The sequence below is a fragment of the Paroedura picta genome, chromosome 4 (genome assembly GCF_049243985.1).
Source record: "Paroedura picta isolate Pp20150507F chromosome 4, Ppicta_v3.0, whole genome shotgun sequence".
Taxonomy (NCBI): Eukaryota; Metazoa; Chordata; class Lepidosauria; order Squamata; family Gekkonidae; genus Paroedura; species Paroedura picta.
In genome coordinates, this window is record NC_135372.1 from 137,509,191 (window position 1) to 137,534,666 (window position 25,476).

The 25,476-nt window shown below is 48.4% G+C and overlaps 1 protein-coding gene across 1 annotated transcript in view; it reads right to left on the bottom strand.

Annotated features, from left to right (window-relative positions):
* LAMA5 (laminin subunit alpha 5) overlaps nt 1-25,476 on the bottom strand; it is a 232,468-nt gene that overhangs the window by 114,640 nt on the left and 92,352 nt on the right. The window contains exons 7-15 of the mRNA XM_077335780.1: nt 12,715-12,830; nt 11,454-11,572; nt 11,076-11,166; nt 9,363-9,497; nt 7,687-7,749; nt 6,009-6,149; nt 4,308-4,445; nt 2,639-2,773; nt 386-520 (exon numbers count right to left, since the gene is read on the bottom strand). Coding sequence (XP_077191895.1) covers nt 386-520; nt 2,639-2,773; nt 4,308-4,445; nt 6,009-6,149; nt 7,687-7,749; nt 9,363-9,497; nt 11,076-11,166; nt 11,454-11,572; nt 12,715-12,830 — 1,073 coding nt within the window. The remainder of the gene's footprint in view (nt 1-385; nt 521-2,638; nt 2,774-4,307; nt 4,446-6,008; nt 6,150-7,686; nt 7,750-9,362; nt 9,498-11,075; nt 11,167-11,453; nt 11,573-12,714; nt 12,831-25,476) is intronic.

Here is a 25,476-nt window from a genome sequence, read left to right on the forward strand (position 1 = left end):
TGTTCTGTGAAATGGCCCAGAAAGAAGGAGGAAAGAATCACATAAAACCAGAAGGTCACAAGATCCGATCACCGCAAAGACTGCACCAAATATTGCAACTGCCCCAACAGGATGACAATTCTTTAAATGCTCCTCATACATATGCTGCCTTTTAAATACTAGATAATGGCCAGTGCTTTCCTTCGAAGCCTCCCCACTCCAGTTTGCTATTATTTTAAGTAACAGCAAAGCGAGAAGAAGCTCAAACAGTAAAACCGGAATGAAATAATGGAGGTCCAAATCAAAAGGAGCGATTGATAAGTCAATAAAAACATGCAGTACAATGACGTCGAAAACAAAGGCTTTCTGTGCTGCCTAAAGGCAGGAATGACATCTGATGACTAACCTGTACAGGTGGGATACCCGAAGAAGCCCAGTGCACACTGGTTGCATGTATGGCCTATGTAGTTTGAGTGGCACTGACACTGACCAACTGGGCTACAGTTATTGTCCACAGAGCCCCGGGGGTCACAGGAACAAGCTGCAAATGAAAGACAAGTAAAACAGGCTTCAGAAGGATGAATGGGAAATCAGGGATTGAGATCTAAACGCCCTTGAAATGCCTGGGAAACTTACTCATATGGCGCCATAAAGGTATTCCCTGTGCAAGCACCGAGTCATGTCTGACCCTTGGGGTGACGCCCTCCAGCGTTTTCTTGGCAGACTCAATACAGGGTGGTTTGCCAGTGCCTTCCCCAGTCGTTACCGTTTACCCCCCAGCAAGCTGGGTACTCATTTTACCAACCTCGGAAGGATGGAAGGCTGAGTCAACCTTGAGCCGGCTGCTGGGATTGAACTCCCAGCCTCATGGGCAGAGCTTTCAGACAGCTGCCTTACCACTCTGCGCCACAAGAGGCTCTTATATGGCGCCATATTGGTTCTAAACAAGTCAAAGGTCAAGAACATGGAACAGCTGAATGTCTCTTGCCTTGATAACTTTATGGTGGGGGTGGCCGAACTGTGGCTTTCCTGAAGTCCATGAACTACAATTCCCATGCTGGCAAGGGGTTTATGGGAACTGTAGTCCATGCATGTCTGGAGAGCCAGAGTTTGGCCAACCCAACCCCATTGGAATCATGATATGTCAGCTGTAGGCTCTAACAACCAAATAAAAGTTGCATCACTAAAAAAATAAATAGTTCGATCCCCCCCCCCAAAATCAAGAAATAATGTCCACTTTTTTTGCACATTAATGAAAGGACCATATCCGTACAAAAAAGGACATTTCCCATAAATCTGTCCATCAGCTCAATATCTGAAGTCTTATTAAGACATTTTTGGACTGAGGCTACAGACAAATCCTTTGAATATTTTGTCACAAATTATATAGAAGGTAATACATTTTTAACAATAGACTAATATTAAACTGAGCATTTTACATGAACGTGCTGCAGTACAATACTGGATTCAAGGATAACCTGCCCTCCATCACGTCTTCAATAATAAATGTCATCTATAACCAATACTGAGATTCTCTCTCTCTCTCTCTCTCTCTCTCTCTCTCTCCATCCATCCATCTTTCAATTTTTATACCACCACTTTATTATTATTATCATCATCATCATCATTATCATTATTATTTCAATTTATTACCCGCCACTCCCAAGTGGCTTGTGGCGGGTTACAATATAATCTGAATAAAATCCCCCAATAAAACTCCAGACATAAAAACACATAGATCCATAATCACAAACCAAAAGAGAAATACAGTGGAAAAAAACCATTCAAACCCCACTCCATTCCCCCCACTAGACATCTCATAGAGAGGCACATCCACCAGAGATGGTAAAAATCTGCATAAAATGCAAAGCATTTCCAACCTATAAATCAAGCCTTTTAATTTGAAAACAAAACAAAACAAACAAACATTTTAGCTTGCTGAAGCTGCATACCGCTTAAAAAAGGAATTTGTATTGGGCTAGGCCCTGAGATGGATGGTCTGACTAGTCCTCCCATGAATGCAAAGCATGGCCCATCCTTGTTAATGAGAAACCACCAAGGCTGGCCCTGCAGAGAAAGGCAATGGCCAACCACGTCCATTCATCTCTTGTCTTGAAAATTCTAGAGTGATGTCATCACTTCCCAATACTATTGGGTGAGACCTCATGAAGGGTTACCTAAGGAGTCTCCCAGCAAAAGGACTGCTGTGTATTGAAGATGGTGGATACTACCATCGAGTCATAGCCAGGTTATGATGACCCCGTAGGGCAGTGGTGACCAAACTGTGGCTCTCCGGGTGTCCATAGACTACAATTCCTATGACCCCTGCCAGCAGCATGCGGACAGGGGCCCATGGGAATTATAGTCCATGGACATCTGGAGCACCACAGTTTGGCAACTCCTGTTGTAGGGCTTACAAGACAAGAGGCAAACAGAGGTGGATTGTCATTGCCTTCCTCTAGGCCTGCCAATGCGGATGAATAAACAGAACCAAGCAGATGGAAAATGGGAAATATACATAGCCTACGTCTTGCCTGAAAAAATCCTAAACAAGGGCATGGTTTCTCTTTAGGTCTTCACATGCAAAGGGGCTTCTTCTTTTGACCCATCTCTTTTTTTGACCCTCTCCCCCTGGCAACCTATTCACAAGCTGGCATACCTTGGCAGTGAGGGTAGGAGTGATACCCGAAGCTGCATTGGTCACAGTGAAGACCGTTGTATTCAGGTTTACAGTAACACCTGCCAGAAGCATTACAGCCTTCTGGCAACGTCCCGACAGCACTGCAGCCACAAACTAGGAGGGGAAGAAGACACGGGGTTCACAATGCTTGGTGGGGGGGAGGAGGGAGTATGAGTGGGCGGAGCTGGGAGGGAGGAATTGCACAGATCAATGATACAACAAATTACATTAAAAAGAGTCTTGCTCATCAACGATTGCTTATTTACATATTGCACAGTCAAGAAATTGTGCTATGTTTTGTAGAAACGATCCAGCAAAACAGATAATGGTTCAGATCCTAAGATTCTTTTCTGCCTGAGACAGAGGGAGGGCAGAGCAATTTCCCCTGAATCTCCTCTCCATGATGTTCAGCCTCCATGATGTTCAGGGAAGGGGGGACACTGAACCACAATTTGGGGCCACAGATTACTACAGTGGGGAGCTAGAAAGTTACACATCACACAGTACCACTCTTCTCCTTCTAGATAGGATCCAAGCCTCCAGGTCTTTATTTATTTAAAATATTGACTAGTTTCCTCTCCACCAGTAATGTCCCAGGCAGCTCCCGATACTAACAATGAGGTCTGAGTAATAAAATTACAACCAAATAACTAGGACGAAAGCGGTAGATGGGAAACGGCAATTAAAAGCAGCTTCAAACTAGAAGTAAAACCCTCAGGGGCACAAGTTTACCAAAAGCACGCCATTTCAATTGCACAGAATTAAGTTCCCACCGAGCACCTAGAAATTTCACCAGGCGAAGAACAGCTCTAAAGAGTAATCACTCCCTCTTCAAGGTCTGTTCTGCTTCTCATTTGCCTCTCGAGCTTTTGGACCAACACTGAGATGATGACAGACAGAGAGGCAAGGAAAGCAAGGAATAACAAATTCAATTTGTTCCTGAAAGTGAGGGACAGGAAACAGGAGGGAAGGACAAGGAATTTGACACGCTGCCCCTGCCCACTGGAAGTCCGTTCTAAGACTTTGTGCGCAAATCCGTGACATCAGGCCAACAGTTTTTCCCACACTGAAGAATGCAACAGCGCATGGTGTTTGCACAGCACAAATGTGCCATACTCCAAAGCACTATAAAGAAACTGTAGGCTGGAAGTATTTTTCTTCCTGTTGAGCCAAAACAGGATCTGGATACGTAAGCCGTTTTAAACATCAAAATGTTCAGCAGTGGCTCTCCAATAAATTCATAGCAAATTCTTAAATATTCATAATTTTCTGAAGGGTCTCTGTAATGCTTCAATATAGCTTATTTGCAAGTATTCTAACATAAGGGAGCCATCAGCTCTTACTGTTCAGTGTGGGAAGCACATAAATCGCTAGTTGGCACTTCCCTCCTTTGACAGTAAAACCCAACAGCCACTACAAAGAACCTTCTATAAAACTATAAATATTTAAGCATTTGCTATGAATTTATTGGAGAGCCACTGATGAAAATCTTGGTTTTGAAAACGGCTTATGTATCCAGATCCCGTTCTGGCTCAACCTGAATAAAAGGCAGTCAAATACTTCCAGCCTATGCCAGTTTCTTTATAGGTTTGGCTTCACGCAACTGGCAGGTCCCTTGGATTTCGGCAAACTCTGTCTGAGAACTCACGTTGACACAGAGGGTAGCTGAAGTAGCCAGGTGCGCACTGATCACAGGAGAAGCCTTCGAATCCCGCTCGACAGAGACACTGGCCGGTCTCGCTGTTGCATGAACCGTCGTAGTGGCCAGGGCCAGAACACTGGCAAGCTGTGGGGGGAAAAAAAGAACCAATCACCGTTTTGATGCGCAGCGTTGCATATGCCCCGGTAGCAGTATCCCATTTGTCAGGTATGCTTTAAGTCATAGTTAAAGCTTTCTGGAAAGTTTCATAAAGTGACTCCCCGCAGCAACCTATCTCAACTTTTTTTACCATTGAGAAACCCCTAAAACATTCTTCAGGCTTCAAGAAAGCCCAGAACTTGGTTGGGAAGCATAGTTGTAAACATGGCTGCCCAGATCCCCGCCCCTTCCCACCCTCTCCACGCCCATCAATGGCCATTGGGGGGGGGGGAGCAGGTGAATATCACCTGGCATGTTTAATAAATTTTCAAAATGTATGAAAAATAATTAAATTAATTTAATAATTAATTAACTCCCACCCATTTGGGAGACCCTTCCAGGGCCATTCATGGAACCCTGGTTGAGAAACCCAGTCCTGCAGGGAAGATTCCGTACGCCCAGCCAAGGGCAATGTCACATGATACAACGTCACATGATGAATTCTGCTCAGAATACATAACCTGAACAATAGGGAAATGGTATGCGCCTGCTCAGCAGAGGTGCACGGCTTAGTGAGATGGGTCACGATTTAATGATCTGATGGTCTCTTGGAGCCCTAAGTCTAATATCTAATAGGCAACCCAGGGACACAGTGTCTGGCTGGAGAGCGCATGACACATTGTCCTTGCAGAAGCTAAGGAGGTCTAATTGATGCCTCAAAAGGGAGACTTCCTAGAAAACCTATGTAGGTGCCATCAAATCAGTTCGGAGTCATAGCAAATCTGGGAATTAATGACCTCCAAAACATCCTGTTGTTAACAGCCTTGCTCAGGTCTTCATTCATTCATTCATTCATTCATTCATTCATTCATTCATTCATTCATTCATTCATTCATTCATTATTGGACTTCTATCCCGCCACTTCTCAGAAGACTTAAGGCGGTTTTGCAAGCCAAAGGCCACAGCTTCCTTTCTTGAGTAAACCCATTTACTGTTGGGTCTTCCTCTTTTTCGATTGCCAGTTCTAGAAACTCCACTCTTTTCACAATCTGACCCAACCGTCGGAAGAAAGACGGGATTAGCAGAGAAATAAATGAGTACCTCTGTTGCTTTTCTCACGGCTGATTCAGATAGTAAAGCCTTAAAAGCAGAGGACTTTGTTGGCTAATGAAACTCAGAAAACAGAGAGGAGGAGAAGAGACTGATTTTTATACCCTGATTTTCACTACTTGGAATCTCAAAACAGCTTCCAAATGCTTTTCCCTTCCTCTCCCACAACGGACAGCCTGTGAGGTAGGTGAGGCTGAGAGAGTTCTAAGAGAACTACTCTGCAAGAACAGCACTGTGACTAGCCCAAGGTCACCCAGCTGGCTGCCTGTGGATGAGTGGGGATTCCAACATGGTTCTCCAGAATAGAGCCTGCCACCTTTAACCACTGCACCACACTGCCTCTCGTATAACGGTGCTTATAACGATCACAAGCCCAATTTCCCCAGTTGTCAAAAGAGAGAAACCGACCAAACAACGTTCACTCTGGCTTCGGTTACTCACGCTGGCAACTTGGTCCATAATACCCAGGGGCGCATTGGTCGCACTGGACCCCTTGGAAGTTGGCTTTACACAAGCACATCCCAAACTGGGCGTCTTTCCGGCAGGCGTTCCCTCGAGTCCCTGCGACGTTGCAGTCACAATCTGGGGTGGGAGGAAAGGTGAGGAAGGAAAAGAGAGGGTTAAATAAGCCCGTGCTACACCTGGGAGCGTGACTGCAAGTGAGCCACTGCTGAAATGACGACAAATGGTTCATATAGGTCAGGGGTAGTCAAACTGCGGCCCTCCAGATGTCCATGGACTACAATTCCCATGAACCCCTGCCAGCATTTGCTTAGTCAAACTGCGGCCCTCCAGATGTCCATGGACTACAATTCCCATGAACCCCTGCCAGCATTTGCTTAGTCAAACTGCGGCTCTCCAGATGTCCATGGACTACAATACCCATGAGCCCCTGCCAGCATTTGCATAGTCAAACTGCGGCCCTCCAGATGTCTATGGACTGCAATTCCCATGAACCCCTGCCAACATTTGCATAGTCAAACTGTGGCCCGACCGAGATGTCCATGGACTACAATACCCATGAGCCCCGGCCAGCATTTGCATAGTCAAATTGCGGCCCTCCAGATGTCCATGGACTGCAATTCCCATGAACCCCTGCCAGCATTTGCATAGTCAAACTGTGGCCCTCCAGATGTCCATGGACTACAATTCCCATGAACCCCTGCCAGCATTTGCATAGTCAAACTGTGGCCCTCCAGATGTCCATGGACTGCAATTCCCATGAACCCCTGTCAACATTTGCATAGTCAAACTGCGGCCCTCCAGATGTCCATGGACTTCAATTCCCATGAGCCCCTGCCAGCAATTACTGGCAGGGGCTCATGGGAAATGTAGTCCGTGGACATCTGGAGGGCTGCAGTTTGACTATCCCTGGTATAGGTAAAAAGGTGAGACATAAGGAGCTGTGAGCCAGGTGCCGTTGAGAGCTTATTTGGGTGAGCTGGTGAATTTGGGTGAGAACTTATTTGGGTGAGTTTCATTTATGCCTATATTTTATGCATAACAAGGTTGCATGATTCAAGTGGGTAGCCATGTTGGTCTGAAGTAGCAGACCAACTAACGTAGACAGTTTTATATCTCCGATGTTTTTGTGAACTACAACTGAATTCAAGGGGAGCGATTGGCTGTTTTAGCAAAGAATTATCGTATGGCTGTATTTGGATGTGGTGACACAGTTTACTAATTTAACAGAATTAGCTTTCGCTTTATATTCCCACTATGATGGTTGTTCATAGTCTGAGGAAGAGTGCTTGAACTTGAAAGCTCACACCTTGAGTAAATCTTTGTTGGTATTAAAGGTGCCACTGGACTCTGATAAGGTTTTATGATATGGCTCTTCATATCCTTAATGTTGTTTTTAACCTTCTAGTTAATGTCGCTGAACAAAGTCATGAAACAGGCTTGGTAATACCGGAATCCTATTCAGCATGCATGATAAGGTATTTCTCCTTTGTCTTCCAAGGAATGGACAATAAACAGGAGTTAGAATTTACGATTTGCGTATTATTGTCTACATCTCTGAACGCACAAACTTTTTTTTGTTTTTGCTGTCATCTCCTTGAGCATAGTAAACCATCATTTATTGTCCCCCCAAAAAAAGGAAAGCCAAAAAGCTTACTTATTATCTGTCCAGCAGGAAGGATCTGCTCTCCGGTGTCATTGAAAGAGAAAACTGGCACCGCTAAGGGAGGGAAGAGACCAAGAGAGCATTAATTCCATAACAAATAAAGACATTCTTAGGCAGCAAGGTCTTAAACTAAGCCCAGAATCCTATAGATCAGGGGTAGTCAACCTGTGGTCCTCCAGATGTCCATGGACTACAATTCCCAGGGGCTCATGGGAATTGTAGTCCATGAACTTCTGGAGGACCACAGGTTGACCACCCCTGCTATAGATACATTGCCTCTTCTCAACAACTCAAAAATTAAGGGCTTCTCTGTCCTGTATCCATCTTTCACTGTATCCATCTTTCATACCACTCCTATGACATAGGCAGTTTGGAGTGGAAAGATGTAATGATACGTGAAGAAGGTAAAGGTAAAGGTATCCCCTGTGCAAGCACCAAGTCATGTCTGACCCTTGGGGTGACGCCCTCTAGCGTTTTCATGGCAGACTCAATACGGGGTGGTTTGCCAGTGCCTTCCCCAGTCATTACCGTTTACCCCCCAGCAAGCTGGGTACTCATTTGACCGACCTCGGAAGGATGGAAGGCTGAGTCAACCTTGAGCCGGCTGCTGGGATCGAACTCCCAACCTCATGGGCAGACAGCTTCAGACAGCATTTCTGCCGCTTACCACTCTGTGCCACAAGTGAAGGAGTTACTAGAAGCCAAATTCTGCTTACAACCGAGTGCCTTGCCATCTTTTAGGCTCGCTACCTGACTAAAGATACCTCCGATCCTTAATAACATCCATTTTAGGTAATTAAGAGACAGGGGAAAGGAGGAATTCTTGCTCACTGATGGAGATGACCCCATACAATTTTTATAAGTACTTGCATTAAACAGAATGTGCTTTTGAAAAAAAAGGGAATCGATCCGAAATGTTAATCAATAGATTAAATCAGGCTTTCTCAACAAGAGTTTCAAGCAACTCTGGGGTTTGTTGACGACCCTGGGAGGGTTTCCCAAATGGGCGAGAATTAATTTTTATATATTTTGTAAAATTTGCCAAACGTTTATCAGATACGATTATATAGGGCAGGGGTAGTCAAACTGCGGCCCTCCAGATATCCATGGACTACAATTCCCATAGGCCCCTGCCAGCATTTGCTGGCAGGGGCTCATGGGAATTGTAGTCCATGGATATCTGGAGGGCCGTAGTTTGACTACCACTGATATAGGGTCATGCTGACCCACCCACTCCCCTCCCAAAATGGTCAGTGATGGGACTGGGGGGATGGGAAGGGGATGGGTACAGGTTATGGGTAGGCATGTTCACAGCTCTGCATCCCAACCATATTTTGAAGGATCACACCACTTCTGGTGTTTCTTGAAGCCTGAATGTTTCAGGGGTTTCTCAACAGTAAAAGAGTTGAGAAAGGCTGGATTAAATATTGCAGCCCTAATCTCCTCCCCCCCCCCCAGTCTGAAATTTGGACTAGTAATTGTGCTTGCCCTTACATGGATGGCCCAGGCTAGCCTAATATCATCAAGAAGCCAAATGGGATCAGTATTTGGATGGGAGACCACCAAAGGAACCCAAGGTCACTGCAAAGAGGAAGTCAAAAGCCAAACCACCTGTGCTTGTCTCCTCCCACCCTTGCCTGACCCATGCATGTGTGAAAACTACATACGATAGCAATGCGGGAAGTCCACGTAGCCATCTGCGCACGAGTCACAGAGCTCTCCCACGTAGTTCGGCTTGCAGTAACAGCGACCGGTCAGGTCCTCACAGGTACCATCCGTGAAATCGGAGTCACAATTACAACCTGGGGAGAAATAACAGGCCCGTGAATCCCCTGCGCTGGTTTGGAATTACAGAAGGCCAGGGCTATGTTACAGCAGGGAGCGCTCAGTTGAACATTCCCAGGTTTATGGGGCTTCTCTGGAGTAAGGTGACACAGACTGTTGGTGCTAGAGATCCCAGTTCTTCCAATCAGTCTTCAAGCTTGTGTTCTTAAATATTTTGCAAAGAGATGAACGTGGCCTGAAGCATCCTCAACTTATTATACAAAAGGGGTCTTCAATCTTTTTGAGCCCGTGCGCACCAAACCACTGCCAAAAATAGCTGCCATGGGAGTGGGAGGCAGCCACAAAATGACTGCAGCAGTTTACCTTAGGGCACGATGCTGGGGACCCCTGTTTTACAATACGGACACATCCCATGCAGGGGTGGCCAAATGGTGGCTCTAGAGATGTCTGTGCACTACAATTCCCATGAGCCCCTAGTAGCATGGTTTAAACTACAAGTACAACGATATAGGCTAAGTATCAGGAAAAAAAATTTCATACTCAGAGTAGTTCAGCAGTGGAATAGGCTGCCTAAGGAGGTGGTGAGCTCCCCCTCACTGGCAGTCTTCAAGCAAAGGCTGGATACACACTTTTCTTAGATGCTTTAGGATGCTTAGGGCTGATCCTGCATTGAGCAGGGGGTTGGACTAGATGGCCTGTAAGGCCCCTTCCAACTCTATGATTCTATGGTCAATTGGTGGACGTATGGGAATTGTAGTCTATGAAAATCTGAAGACCCATAGCTTCACATAAAGCAAAATCACGGGATTAAGCCCAGCAGTACAAACAACAGGCCAGAACCTATGACAACTTACAGAGAGAGCCATAAGTGCACACTAAATATGGATGTATATACTTGATGGGCAAGCGAGCATCCAGTTCTTCCTTCCACTATAAGCCCCTCACTCCACAAGCCATATTGCTGAGAAGGGATCTGGACAATCAGGCGGGGAAGACGGAGAGATGGGGAGAACTGAAAAGCTCCAAGTGAAGAATGCCACATGTAGGACTTTGGATTCTGTCCTGTACATGAGATGGAATCCTAGAGTAGGAAGGGGCCACACAGGCCATCTAGTTCCACTCCCTACTCAATGCAAGATCAGGAAAAAAAATGTTCACAGTCAGAGTAGTCCAGCAGTGGAATAGGCTGCCTAAGGAGGTGGTGAGCTCCCCCTCACTGGCAGTCTTCAAGCAAAGGTTGGATACACACTTTTCTTGGATGCTTTAGGATGCTTAGGGCTGATCCTGCGTAGAGCAGGGGGTTGGACTAGATGGCCTGTCTGGCCCCTTCCAACTCTATGATTCTATGATTCTATCAACCTCAAGCATACAGGAGAAGGATCTGTCCAGCCAGCAAAGGGGAGCTCCCCACCTCCTTAGGCAGCACATTCCACTGCTGAACTACTCTGAAGGTGAACAATTTTTCCCCTTGATATCTAGTTGCTATCGCTCTCCACATAGTTTAAACCCACTGCTGTGGATCCTCTCCTTTGCTGCCAACACGAAACCTTCCATGCTCTCCTCTACACAAGATGTACACAAGAGAGTATACTCACGGTAGCAAATGTATGGCGAATCTATTGGGTGATCAGGGGACTTGTAGTACCCCGGGATGCAGCTGTCACAGTTGATGCCTGTTGTGTGATGCTGAAAAAAAAATAAATACACAATAAGATAGTCAGCAACAGGTCTCCTACCAATTCATTCACCTGTCAGGTTGAATTTGAGTGACTTCTGAATGGCATGAATGAATTGGGCAGGAACAGCTGGATGCGTCTCCACACGAGAAGCTAGACTGCCTTCTTTTCCGATCCCTTCCAGCTCAACTGCTCAGAGATGCACTCTAATTATAGCATCTCATCGAACGGCTCCAAGCGGGGTCTGCAAAGGGCAGTCCAAGAGGCACGAGGGCTCTTTGGCTTCTTCGCCCTTACCTGGCAATCGATGCAGACGCCTCCTCCTTCGAAGTGGCCATCGCGGTTTTTGCTGGCCTTGTGGCGGTCAACCTCCGGGTCGTAGTAACAATCGTACGCGTGGCCATTGCAGCTGCAGGCTGGGATGGCAAAACAAGCGCAGTTAACGGGATGTGCTCAGATTCCTATGTTCTTCAGCTCGCTGGTGCATTTTGACCTAGGTGCTCTGCATCAGTTGGAAGCTCTGAATGAGTCTGTTGCAAAAGGATTCTACCAAAGAGATGAGAGGCGAAGGAGGAGAAGGAGCAGAGGCAGAGGCAAAGAGCTGGCTTTTTATGCCCTGCTTTTCACTACCAGACAGACATCCAAAGCAGCTTATAAAACCTTTCCCGTCCTTTCACAGTGCTTAAATGTAGGGGCGCATAGCCTGAAATTTGAACATGCAGGGAAATCACTGCTTTGGGTCATTACTATGATTTCCAGAATGGTAAACACAAATTTGGCGTTCCTAGGCATCATAAAAAAGAGCCTATTGTGGCTCAGAGTGGTAAGGCAGCAGACATGCAGTCTGAAGCTCTGACCATGAGGCTGGGAGTTCGATCCCAGCAGCCGGCTCAAGGTTGACTCAGCCTTCCATCCTTCCGAGGTTGGTGAAATGAGTACCCAGCTTGCTGGGGGGTAAACGGCAATGACTGGGGAAGGCACTGGCAAAGCACCCCGTATTGAGTCTGCCATGAAAATGCTAGAGGGCGTAACCCCAAAGGTCAGACATGACTCAGTGCTTTCACAGGGGATACCTTTACCTTTACCTTTAGGTATTATAAAAATCAACCCTTCCCTTGGAAAAAAAATCAATGCTTTTATGTTCAGCTGCTTAGCAGAAGAGAAGTGCTTGCTTTTAATACCTTCCACATTCTTCATAGCCATTCAGGCCAAAGGTCATCCCCACATCTTAGGGAAGAGGATTCCATAGATCAGCGGTAGTCAACCTGTGGTCCTCCATATGTCCATGGATTACAATTCCCTTGAGCCCCTGCCAGCGTTTGCTGGCAGGGGCTCATGGGAATTGTAGTCCATGGACATCTGGAGGTCCACAGGTTGACTACCCCGCAGTGCGTAAAACGGAAGGACCAAACTTCTCCTGCCTCTTTGAATCTTGTGCCACAGACCAACGCAAGACATCTGGCGAAATCAAGCTTGTCCATTCCCGGATTTGCAGCCACCCTTTAAAGGAGGGGGAAAAGCATGTCGAGAAGTTCAAGGTTCTGATAGGGCCACTCACGTTCACATTCGTTGGCGCTCACGGTGGTGGCTGGTTTCCAAGACAGCTGGTTGAAACCCGGGCAGCAGTGGTCACAGGACCCTCCACAGGTGTTGTGCTGACAGTCGCACTGCAGCCTGGAAAGTGAGAAGTGGCAGAGCAGAGTTACTCCTTGGAAGAGATCGTGTGAGGCTGTGGAAGAGGAGCTGCTCAAGAGATCACCAGCTCAGGGATTCACTAATCTGCAAATTGTCATATTTGCGTTCCATACAGCAGTGGTCCCCAACCTTTATTAGGCTGGGGACCGGCAGGGCATCGGGCCGCGCCCGCAGGGCCCGCGGCCACGCCCACGCTTCGGGCCGCGCCCGCGGGCCGCGCCCGGCCGCACCCGCGGGCCGCACCCGCGGATCGGGCCGCGCCCGCGAGCCGCGCCCGGTCGCGCCCGGCCGCGCCCGTGGGCCGTACCCGCGGATCGGGCCGCGCCCGCGAGCCGCGCCCGGCCGCGCCCGTTGATCGGGCCGCACCCGCGGGCCGCGCGGGCGTGGCCGGCCCTCCCCGCAGTAAGTAGCTTCCCGGGTTTTTTACTGCGGGGGGGGGCGGGGAGAGGGAGCGGCGGCCCGGCGCCTTGGCCTTTGCGGCCCGGCGCCGGGCCGCGGCCCGCAGGTTGGGGACCACTGCCATACAGTATACAAGCATCTGACATCTACCCCTTCCTGCCCGGCAAACATAACATTGGTTCTTCAACAGTCAACAAGAGATGAAGAAGAAGAGTTGGTTTTTATACTCCACTTTTCATTGCCCAAAGGAGTCTCAAAGCGGCTTACAATTGCCTTCCCTTTCTCTCCCCACAACAGACACCCTGTGAAGTGGGTGAGGCTGAGAGAGCCCTGAGATTACTGAAGAAGAAGAAGAGCTGGTCCTTATATGCCACTTTTCTCTACCTGAAGGAGTATCAGAATCACAGAATCACAAAATCATAGAGTTGGAAGGGGCCATACAGGCCATCTAGTCCAACCCCCTGCTCAACGCAGGATCAGCCCAAAGCATCCTAAACCATCCAAGAAAAGTGTGTATCCAACCTTTGCTTGAAGACTGCCAGTGAGGGGAGTGGCTTACAGTCGCCTTCCCTCCCTCTCCCCACAACAAACACCTTGTGAGGTGGGTGAGGCTGAGAGAGCCCTGAGATTACTGAAGAAGAAGAAGAGTTGGTTCTTATATGCCACTTTTCTCTACCCGAAGGAGGCTCAAAGCGGCTTACAGTTGCCTTCCCATTCCTCTCCCCACAACAGACACCCTGTGAGGGTGGTGAGGCTGAGAGAGCCCTGAGATTACTGAAGAAGAAGAAGAGTTGGTTCTTATATGCCACTTTTCTCTACCCGAAGGAGGCTCAAAGCGGCTTACAGTTGCCTTCCCATTCCTCTCCCCACAACAAACACCTTGTGAGGTGGGTGAGACTGAGAGAGCCCTGAGATTACTGAAGAAGAAGAAGAGTTGGTTCTTATATGCTGCTTTTCTCTACCTGAAGGAGTCTCAAAGTGGCTTACAGTCGCCTTCCCTTTCCTCTCCCCACAACAAACACCTTGTGAGGTGGGTGAGGCTGAGAGAGCCCTGATATTACTGAAGAAGGTTGTTTCTTATATGCCGCTTTTCTCTACCCAAAGGAGTCCCAAAGCGGCTTACATTCACCTTCTCTCCCTCTCCCCACAATGACACCTTGTGAGGGGGGGGGGGGCTGAGAGAGCTCTGAGAGAACAGATCTCCGACAACAGCTCTTCCACTGCCTGCCTCCACACAGCAACCCTGGCTTTCTTTGTTGGTCTGCCATCTAAGCAGGAACCACGCCGACCCTGCTTATCTTCTGAGAGCTGATGAGATCGGAACGACGGTTTGCCCAGCTCAGAGCAATTCTGCACTTAGTGGAATTAGTTCTGTAAAACAGAGGTAGTCAACCTGTGGTCCTCCAGATGTCCGTGGACTACAATTCCCATGAGCCCCTATCAGCGTTTGCTGGCAGGGGCTCATGGGAATTGTAGTCCACGGACATCTGGAGGACCACAGGTTGACTACCCCTGCTGTAAAACATCCCAAGCGTCAAACATGTCCCGTGGAAACTAATGGCAGCTGTGCTAGAGCAAGGCTAGGTGGCACCAATCCCACAGCCGTTTGACAGAAGTTCTGTGGTTGACGTTCGCTCCAGTTTCAGCAGCCAGTGGGGTGCCAGGCAAGCATCGGGATCTTGTCCGGACTGGACCAGGGGGGCTGGTTTCTTAAGGAAGGTGACATCATGCCAGAAACTTCCACCCCACAGAACCATTATACCCGCCCAGCGAAAAACACTGTCTCTTGTGTCAGACTGATGGATAATAGGGGTTGTGTTCCAGCTTTTATCTGTGCAATTACTCATTTCCCCTACGGCCAAGCCTCTCCCTCCTGTGGCATACGCACCCCACCCTGTTCCCGCATTAAAAACACAGGCTTTAAAAATAGATACATTATTTAAAAAAAAAAAAAAGCCATCAGAAACAGACAACGCATTGTGGTGCGCGGTATGTTTTATGCAAACACACACGTCCGTGGCATCCGTATAAGCACCTGGATAAGCTTAGAATCCTAGAACTGTAGAGTGGGAAGGGGCACTCCAGGCCATCTAGTCCACCCCCTGCTCAATGCAGAATCAGCTTCAAGCATCCAGGAGAAGGATCTGTCCAGCCACTGCTTGAAGACGGCCAGTGAGGGGGAGCTCCCCATCTCCTTAGGCAGCCCTTTCCACTGCTGAACTAGACTCATAGAATCCTAGAGTGGGAAGGGTCCATAGAGGCCATCTAGTCCCACCCCCTGCTCAGTGTAGGATCAGCCTAAAGTATCCAGGAGAAGGATCTGTCCAGCCGCTGTTTGAAGACGGCCAGTGAGGGGGAGCTCCCCACCTCCTTAAGCAGCCCATCCCACTGCTGAACTAGACTCATGGAATCCTAGAGTGGGAAGGGTCCATAGAGGCCATCTAGTCCCACCCCCTGCTCAATGCAGGAACAGCCTCAAGCATCCAGGAGAAGGATCTGTCCAACCACTGTTTGAAGATTAACAGTGAGGGGGAGCACCCCACCCCCTTCCACTGCTAAACTACGATGACTGTGATTCCCCCCCCCCCCGATATTTGGCTAGGGTGTAGACATGGATGCCAGGCTCGTAGTGGGACCTGGGGTTCCCACAGAATTACATCTCTAGACTTCTGGGGTCAGTTCCCCGGGAGTAGATGGTTGCTTTGACTGACGATCCCTATTACATTGTACCCCACGGAGGTCCCTGTCCTCCCCAGGCTCCACCCCCAAATCTTCAGGAGTTTCCTGTAGCCCAAACATTTTTATTGGGGAATGGGAACGAGTACAAAGGTGGTATGCAAATCAATATTTATGGACTGTATTGTGAGCTATGAGCTATGACGTGGTGCAGAGTGTCTACAAGGGATCGTTCTACCAAGAAGGTTGGCCCTGATCCATCCTTGGATGGAAGACCACCAAGACGGTCTTCCAATGGCCCATCTGCTGTTAGCGAACCCCAGCAGTGGAAGGGGAGCGGGTCATGGGCAGTCTTCTAAGCCAGCCTTTTTCAACCTTTTGACTGCCGAAGAAGCCTTGACATATTTTTCAGGCTTTGGGGACCCCCAGAAGTGGAGATATCTTCCTTCAGAGAAGTGGGTGCAGAAGTAAGATGTGGGAGCCAGCCAGCCAGCCAGCCAATCAATCAATCAATCAAAGTGATGTCAGCAGCCAGCTGGATGTCTGGAAAAGGTTGTGTAATCCCTGGGGAGTTTGCATGCAAGCCCAGGGTTTCCCAGACCCCTGGTTGGGAATCCCTAATCTAAGCCATGGTCCCATCATCATGGATAGAAACAGTGCTGGCTTTATTTATGATTAAGCGTCTAGGCTGCCGCTCCTGGCCAGCCAGCTAGCTCAAAGCGGCTTACAACAGAAAATAATAGAACGGCGATAAAATTACACGAAATCCCACCCACACACACACCATGCCGCGCCAGTCCTCCCTGGCCCACCCCACCTCCTCAGCTACCACACATCCAGGGCATGTTACCGTTGGGAACATTGTAGGGAGGGGCTACGGTCTTCCCTCCACTTGGCTTGCAAGAAGAGGTCCGCCTTACAGGCCCTGCGGAACTGCTTTTGTTCCGCCAGGGCCCTCAGCTCTTCCTGGAGCTCATTCCACCAGGCGGGGCCAGGGCTGAAAAAGCCCTGGTTGAGGCCAGGTGAACATCGTGCGGGCCAAAAACCTTTCACCTGTTAGCAGTCGCAGAGCCAAGAGAGGTAAAGGGTTCTGCCAGGCCCTGGCAGATATCGTAGTACTTGGTGATTCTCTCCCCAGCGCCCGCCAATACTGCATAAAAACAAAACAAGGCTCTGTGCGAAAATCAGAACAATGGCTGCATTCTTTTTTGGAAGGTTGAGCAATTGGCTTTAATCAAACACAGAAGGAAGAAATGAGCCAAGCAGGCCTTAGTAAATACCCTGGCAAACTAGAATTGGGGAATATAGACGTCCCATTCGCCTCTGTTCCCTGCCACAGCAGGCATGTCCTGCTCACAGATTACCAAGAGCTTATGTGACCGTCTGCACATACATGCATGCACCTGTTCGTAAGAAAGAGCAAATTACTACCTGTTTTGTAAATGAAACCAAGGACTGGTACCCTGCATCAACGCCCTATTTCAATCATATATTCAGTACGTACATGTATGGAACGTAATACGATAATTACTCAATGCACATATAAATAGAAATGAAGTGTATACTCCATAGGCTGGACGTGTGTTCCCTGTAACTTGTGAACAGGGTGAGAGTTTCCTTCGCATCACACTCTACTGCTTTGGGATAGACTGGAAGGTTGTTGCAAATTGCCCGGAAAGCTAATCTGGGCTGGAAAGGGGAGGGTAAATATAATGAGTCAAAACCAAACACAAACAAAGCATGCGCTGCCAGCGGGCTCAGCCAAAGAACAAGCGACTAGGCTGGAAGCGAGCTCGAAAATGTTATCTTATATAAACAACCCTCCAGACGCACCTTGTGGAAAGAGCCACGTCACGTGTGGCTGGGCCAGCAGCCATCCTGCCCATAACCAATCGACAAGGGGCATTCTGTGCTCCTTGGACTCACCTCCCAAATGACACTTGACAAGGCTGTGCATGTGGTGGGACTAACCACTGTCAAAACCGTACCTGATGTTGCTGTTTGCTCTTTTGTTCTGCCATGTGTTTATTCATCGCCGTTCTCTGTTTTCTGTCCATGCAATTGATTACTGTAGACGTCTTAGGAGTGAATTGTCACAGTAGAGGGTTAGCTAGTTATTTGGGGGGGGGGGGATTTGATCTCCTGTTCTGTCCAGATGTCATGGCATAATTATCTCTGGCGGCATCCTTGAAGGGAACTTCATGCCTAAACGGACTGATTGAGGGGGGACTTGAGGGTTAAAGCGGGGTGGGTGAGCAGCGAACATTAGTCTTAGCAAAGCTCTCAGGTAGCACGCATCACTGTATTTTCCAACAAAGAAACTTTCTTGCACATGGAGTTTTCTTATTGAAACCTCACAACAACTGGCAGGAGATTGAACAAAATGACCCTCAGACTGCCTCATGATACCCATCCCAGGGTGGATGTTGGGGGGTGGGAGAGAGAAGAGTGTTGCTGACAGTTTTTCTGTCACTGACAGCACATTACTTTAACCCAGGGTGGTAGCAGTCAACTGGTATATCCCAATCTTCCTTAGTTCCTTTACTGCATCTCTAGCTTTGGCTGTCATGGCTAAGGAGAGGGGTGATACAGCATGAAAAGTAAGAGCAAGCTAGTGAACAGCCTGACTCTGATCTTGCATTGTGAGCCCAGATCCTGTTAGTGAGGACTCCTCAGAGGAAAAGGAGCTTCACATGAGCTGCAGCACAGCTCAGCCAGAAGTTCAACAGGCAGAGAGCTCTGACCAGCAGAAGGAAACTGAGTTTCAGATAAACCAAGGCTTAGACTCCAAAGTGGTTGCAGAAGCCCCTCGTTCCTCTGCTCAGCCTCCAGCTGCAGTTCTTTGTCCTGCCAGCCCACCTGGCTCACCTGAGCTGATTAACCAAGGCAGGCCAGGGCCCAAAGCAAGCTCCAGGCACCTCACAAAATTAGCAAGACAGCTGGTAACTGCAGAAGCCTGTGAGTCATCACAGGATGAAGACTGCGAGGCTACTGGTAGCTTGTATTAACATGGGGCTAGGAGGCTTATGCTGTGGATGCAACTTTGCAGCCATCCTGCTACCTTTCAGTGCCAACGCCCTTGGACTGCCTAGATGAGCTCTTGATTCACCGGCCTGCCTGGCCCTGATTACTGTCTGTTCCCTTTGGCACTCTTCCCTAGGATGCTGACATTTCCAGACAGCTCATCTGCTGCGCCCGGCAAAGAGGGGAGACCTGAACCAGCATATTTTGTTTAAACCAGAGATCGATCTAGTTGCTGATGATTGCCAGAGGCCCTCCCACATCGCTGGTGGTGTAAAGTGCTGTCGGGTCATTGCCACCTTACACCAACCCCACTGTGTAGCAATGCTGGACTTCTTTTTATGGTCTCCCACCCATCAGCTAACCAGGGCCAATCTGAGAAGACTGAGCTAACCTGGGCCGTACAGGCCAGGACCCTGTGTGATTTTATGCGGTAGTAAGAAGAAGAAGAAGAAGAGTTGGTTCTTATATGCCGCTTTTCCCTACCCGAAGGAGGCTCAAAGCGGCTTACAGTCGCCTTCCCATTCCTCTCCCCACAACAGACACCCTGTGAGGTGGGTGAGGCTGAGAGAGCCCTGATATCACTGCTCGGTCAGAACAGTTTTATCAGTGCCGTGGCCAGCCCAAGGTCACCCAGCTGGCTGCATGTGAGGGAGCGCAGAATCGAACCTGGCATGCCAGATTAGAAGTCCACGCTCCTAACCACTACACCAAACTGGGCATGGCTTGGCCGTGTTGGAAAAGTACAACAGAAAAACAAGGAACCTTTCCAAGGCAATATACTTGTGATAGTGTATATATTGAATTCCAATACAATTTCTTTTACAATTTCTTTGATATACAAGAAGAAACCACCATAATGTCTTCTAGATGATTTCCGTTTTCAGTGACTTCTTCAGTAGTTGAGTCCTCTAATCCAGGAGTAGTCAACCTCTGGTCCTCCAGATGTCCATGGACTTCAATTCCCATGAGCCCCTGCCAGCGAACGCTGGCAGGGGCTCATGGGAATTGTAGTACATGGACACCTGGAGGGCTGCAATTTGACTACCCCTGGTATATACAAATGGCTGGGGGAACCTTAAGCGGCATGTCCTCAAGGATACTGGGAAGGGTTGAAGGACTGTAACGTTTGGGCTGCCCCAAAAAGAGGGGAAATATAAGATATCTCAAAATGCCTTGCTTAATCAGGCTGAAGTGCGGAACTCTGCTTCCAGCAGCCTACCAGATGCCTCTGGAACAAATGAACAGGAAGCCAGGTTCAAGCAAATGGCCTTCCATTGGAGCCAACAGGACTCAAAAACAAGGGCAGGAGCTTCACTGTAGCAAGAGGAGGAAAACACAGACCTTGAAAACTGGTAGTCGACAGAGTCCGGGCTGCCGATCCCTGGCTTTGAAGATTATGAGTGTGCTTAAGCAACCACACTGCCTGACGAAGATTTATTTGTTGTCTCGTACAGCATTCAAAGACAGACGTGCAAACAGGAGCAGTAGCCTAAGGACTAATTCTGTCTGTGGCAACAAGGATTGTTAAGCTACATTCTGTAGGGAGTGTAAAAGTTCGTCGTGCTTAGAGGATAATTGTCCCTGTCTGGGTTTGCATATTTAAAAATGGACAAAAACTTAAATCACTTGGGCGAAAGAAAGGCTGCGATCCATCTTTCATGTCTGTGCTGCTTCCATCATACCTTTCAAGGGCCACGTGACAGAGAAATTCTAGATCATGGAATAGAATAATAAGAGTTGGAAGGGACCTCCTGGGTCATCTAGTCCAACCCCCTGCACTATGCAGGACACTCACATCCCAATCGCTCATCCACTGTCACCTGCCACCCCCTTGACCCTTCAGAGAATCAGCCTCTCCGTCAGATGGCTCTCCAGCCTCTGTTTAAAAATCTCCAAAGATGGAGAAGCCACCCTCTCCTGGCTGAGGAAACGAGTCATTACGAGAGGACTGTGCATGCACCAAGACAGCAAGAAGACAGTCCAATCAGCTGCTCACTGCAGGATCAGCCTCAAGCCTCCATGAGAAGCTTCTGTCCACCTACTGCCTGAAGACTACCAGTGAGGAAGCGCTCACCACTGTATCAGGCAGCCGATTCTACCGCTGAACCACTTGGGACAGTGAAAATTATTTTCCTGATATCGAGCCAGTACCGTCCTACATGTAGTTGAAAGCCATTACTGCGGCCCTCTCCTCTGCTGCCGATAGGAACCTTTCCCTGCCCTCCTCCAAATGACAACCTTTCATGTACTTCAAGAGGGCCATCATGTCCCCTCTCAATATCCTCTTCTCCAAGCTGAATATTCCCCTCAGCCTTTCTTTACAGAGATTGGTCCCCAGGCCCCGGATCACCCTTGTTGCTGCATCTAGTTCTGTTGAAGTTCTCCTCTATTTCTGAGCTCAAAGAAACCTGACCAAGGCCTTCTTTGTGATAGGTCCCTGTTTGCTCTTAGAATCATAGAATCATAGAGTTGGAAGGGGCCATACAGGCCATCTAGTCCAACCCCCTGCTCAACGCAGGATCAGCCCAAAGCATCCTAAAGCATCCAAGAAAAGTGTGTATCCAACCTTTGCTTGAAGACTGCCAGCGAGGGGGAGCTCACCACCTCCTTAGGCAGCCTATTCCACTGCTGAACTACTCTGACTGTGAAAAATTTTTCCCTGATATCTAGCCTATATCGTTGTACTTGAAGTTTAAACCCATTACTGAGTGTCCTCTCCTCTGCAGCCAACAGAAACAGCATCCTGCCCTCCTCCACGAGACAACCTTTCAAATACTTAAAGAGGGCTATCATGTCCCCTCTCAACCTCCTTTTCTCCAGGCTGAACATTCCCAAGTCCCTCAACCTATCTTCATAGGGCTTGGTCCCTTGGCCCCAGATCATCCTCGTCGCTCTCCTCTGTACCCTTTCAATTTTATCAACGTCCTTCTTGAAGTGAGGCCTCCAGAACTGCACACAGTACTCCAGGTGTGGTCTGACCAATGCCGTATACAATGGGACTATGACATCTTGTGATTTTGATGTGATGCCCCTGCTGATACAGCCCAAAATGGCATTCGCCTTTTTTACCGCTGCATCACACTGCCTGCTCATGTTTATTCTTCCTTTTCCTTTTCCATTTCCATGTCTCACAGTCTGTGTGCAGAATTTATTATACATGGACAGTGATATCTGGCCTCTGCGGAAACAATGACAGGAATTCCTGTCAAGCTCAGAGGAACCTGGAATTTTGCCCTAAATGTTTTCCTTATTTCAGGAGCTCTCCCTGTGGAGCCGTCTCTCTGTGGAGAGATTTCTATGTTCTGCACAGCTCCTTTCTTACAATGCACCAAACACCCGTGAGGTACTCTCAACTACAAGGAGAAATCAATTTGACCATTTATTTAACATTATTCTTTTGAGGGAGGGCAAGCCCACAAATGCAGACAAAAAACACTATTATCCTAATCCTGTACAGATTGAATCCTGGCTATAAACCAATGGAATTATGTTTACGAGGGATAATAAAGGCAGCGTTTGTGGGAGAAAATATAGGATTCGGTGAGCCTTAATTAATATACAGGGCCTGTTCACTTCCCAGACTGTGAAGAGCCTGAAAAACTGACCAGATCGATGACTCTGAATTCCTAAAATAATGACATCTCCAAAACCAACAGCTAGGCAGGAAACAGCTGGAAAACATCTGGGGCTGGGGCTCAGTGGTAGAGCATCTGCTTGGCATGCGGATGGTCCCAGGTTCAGTCCCCGGCATCTTCAGTTAGGAACTGGGAACAGGTAATGTGAAAGGCCGCACCCTGAGATGCTGGGAGAGTTGAGTAGGCAACATTGACCTTGATGGACCAGTGGTCTGATTCAGTCTGTGGCCGCTTCATGGACACAAGTTGCTAGCTTCTGAGCTTAAAAGTGGAATCATAGAATCCTAGAATCATAGAGTTGGAAGGGGCCATACAGGTCATAGAATCATAGAATCCTAGAATCATAGAGTTGGAAGGGGCCATACAGGCCATAGAATCACAGAATCATAGAATCATAGAGTTGGAAGGGGCCATACAGGCCATAGAATCACAGAATCATAGAATCATAGAGTTGGAAGGGGCCATACAGGCCATCGAGTCCAACCCCCTGATCCAGACAAGTCTGCATCATATGGCTGGTTTAGGGGCACGATTCAACAGCAGTGAAATAACTATCAAAGACCGATTATGCACGGGGTGGAACACCCGAGATGGCGGCAACAAGGCTTCCGGGAAAATCCCTGATTCTGCCCGATGTTACCGCCGCCAAGCCCTGGTCCATCCCAGGCCCCTGGAAGGGCCGCATTAAGGGAACACGGAGTTTTCTGTGTTCCCGGGGCTGCTGCGGGCGCCGGCGAGGGCTAGGTCAGGTTAGCCTAGTGCGTAATCAGAGGAGCTGGTCCTTACCCCACCTACGGTGTCCCTGCAGGGGCACCTCTCACCCCTGCCAGCTCCACAGAATTGACAGGGGCATACCCCCACCCCCACCATCGTGCGGTGGGGGCCCCATGCCCCCACCCCCCGGAGCATTCTCCCTAATATCCAGCTGGTACCATTCAACATGTTGTTTAAAGCCATTACTGCAGGTGCTATCCTTTGAAACCAACAGGAACTACTCCCTGCCCTCCTCCAAGGGACAACCTTTCAAATACTTAAAGAGGGCTATCATGTCCCCTCTCAACCTCCTTTTCTCCAGGCTGAACATTCCCAAGTCCCTCAACCTATCTTCATAGGGCTTGGCCCCCGGGCCCTGGATCATCCTCGTCACTCTCCTCTGCCCCCTCTCCATTTTGCCACATCCTTTTTGAAGTGAGGCCTCCAGAACAGCACAGAAGGACTCCAGGTGCCCTCTGACCAACACGGTATATAGCAGGACTATGGCTGTGAATTCCAGACACTTCAACCTTCCTCCAGCTCCGTGATGTCCTTTTTGAGACACGAAGGCCACAATCTCTGTGCCGGTGCAGTGGCTGAAAGTCTTTACAACTGATGAGGGGAAAAGGTTGTTTATGGGGAGGAGGAAGGAGCATGCGGCCCTTCAAGATGCTCCCAGAAACGTGATCTCATTGAGGCAGGACTTGGGTTTTCATTCATTCATTCATTCATTCACTCATTCATTCATTCATTCATTCATTCATTCATTCATTCATTCATTCATTCATTCATGCATTCATGCATTCATTGTTTGTATCCCGCCCTCCCCGAAGGCTCAGGGCAGTTCACATTAAACAGAACAGAGACAATACAGATAACTTAGATTAACAATAATGAATGAAGTGAATCGACAAGCAACATGGAACCGTAGAAAAATTAAACATTAAAGTAACTCATACTGATAGCCCGGTGAGTTGGCACTCCAGAATTCTCTCCTCGGCCGTGAGAGGCTTGCTACGGAAGAACTGCATCACGCAATCTCTTGAAAGTGGGCTCTTAAAAAAATGTTTGATTTTAAAACAAGCAGGGACATTCTTTACCGGGCCGGGGGAGGGGGAGGGGAATGTCTCACCCTCTCCTGGAATCACCTTGGCCTCCAATTATGTTTAGTCTGTGGTAACCCAAATAAATGTGTCTGCAGCAGCAATAACTGAACATCTTGAGTGCTGAAATTTCCCGACTGCATTTTTCTACACATGAGAAAAATGACGTGTTGTTCTCCCTCCGGGATTAATTGCAAATTCGGGGACGTGACGCGAAAAAGGGGGGGGAAAACCAAGCTAGATGTCAGACAGCCGTGCTTGCTGGAGGAGGGAAGAAAGTAGAAAAACAAGGTCAAACCCTATACAGGCAGAAGAAGGGGCAGCAAAGTCTCATATCCTATAGGACAGGGGTAGTCAACCGGTGGTCCTCCAGATGTCCATGGACTACAATTCCCATGAGCCCCTGCCAGCAAATGCTGGCAGGGGCTCATGGGAATTGTAGTCCATGGACATCTGGAGGACCACCGGTTGACTACCCCTGCTATAGGACACCATGACGTGTTATCCCCGAGTGGGGAAGAGAGCAACATTTCCCATTCTCTTTATCTCCCCCCTGTTCAGGAGATCGGAGAGACTAAGTGGGCTCTTATCATTCATACGAGAGCGTCTGAAAATCCAGACATGACGGGAGCCAAGGGGGACTGGAACCAAGTTGCTCTCTTGTGCCCTTAAGCCTTGGCCCGGCTTCAGGTTAATCACATGTTTTAAAGCTTTCCTGAGATGAGGTATTATGAAAGCTAAAAACACCCTCGGGAAAACCTTTTCTACTTTTCCTAGCTCTTTGGAAACAGATTTTAAGCTTCTCCGTACAGAAAGATCCTGCACAGGTCTGGGCAATCTTTGCAACTGTTCCAGACACCAAAATGACTGTTTACACTGGTGGGGTCTTGATTCGCTCTATAGGGCTGCACCAGTGTAAATCACCTCTTTCCCTTGAGGAGCCGAAATTTCGCTTCAGTCGTGGTTCATGAAAACCTTGCTGCTATGGCCCCGGGGAAGGCTCGCTTGACCTCAACCAGGGCCAGAGCTTTCTCC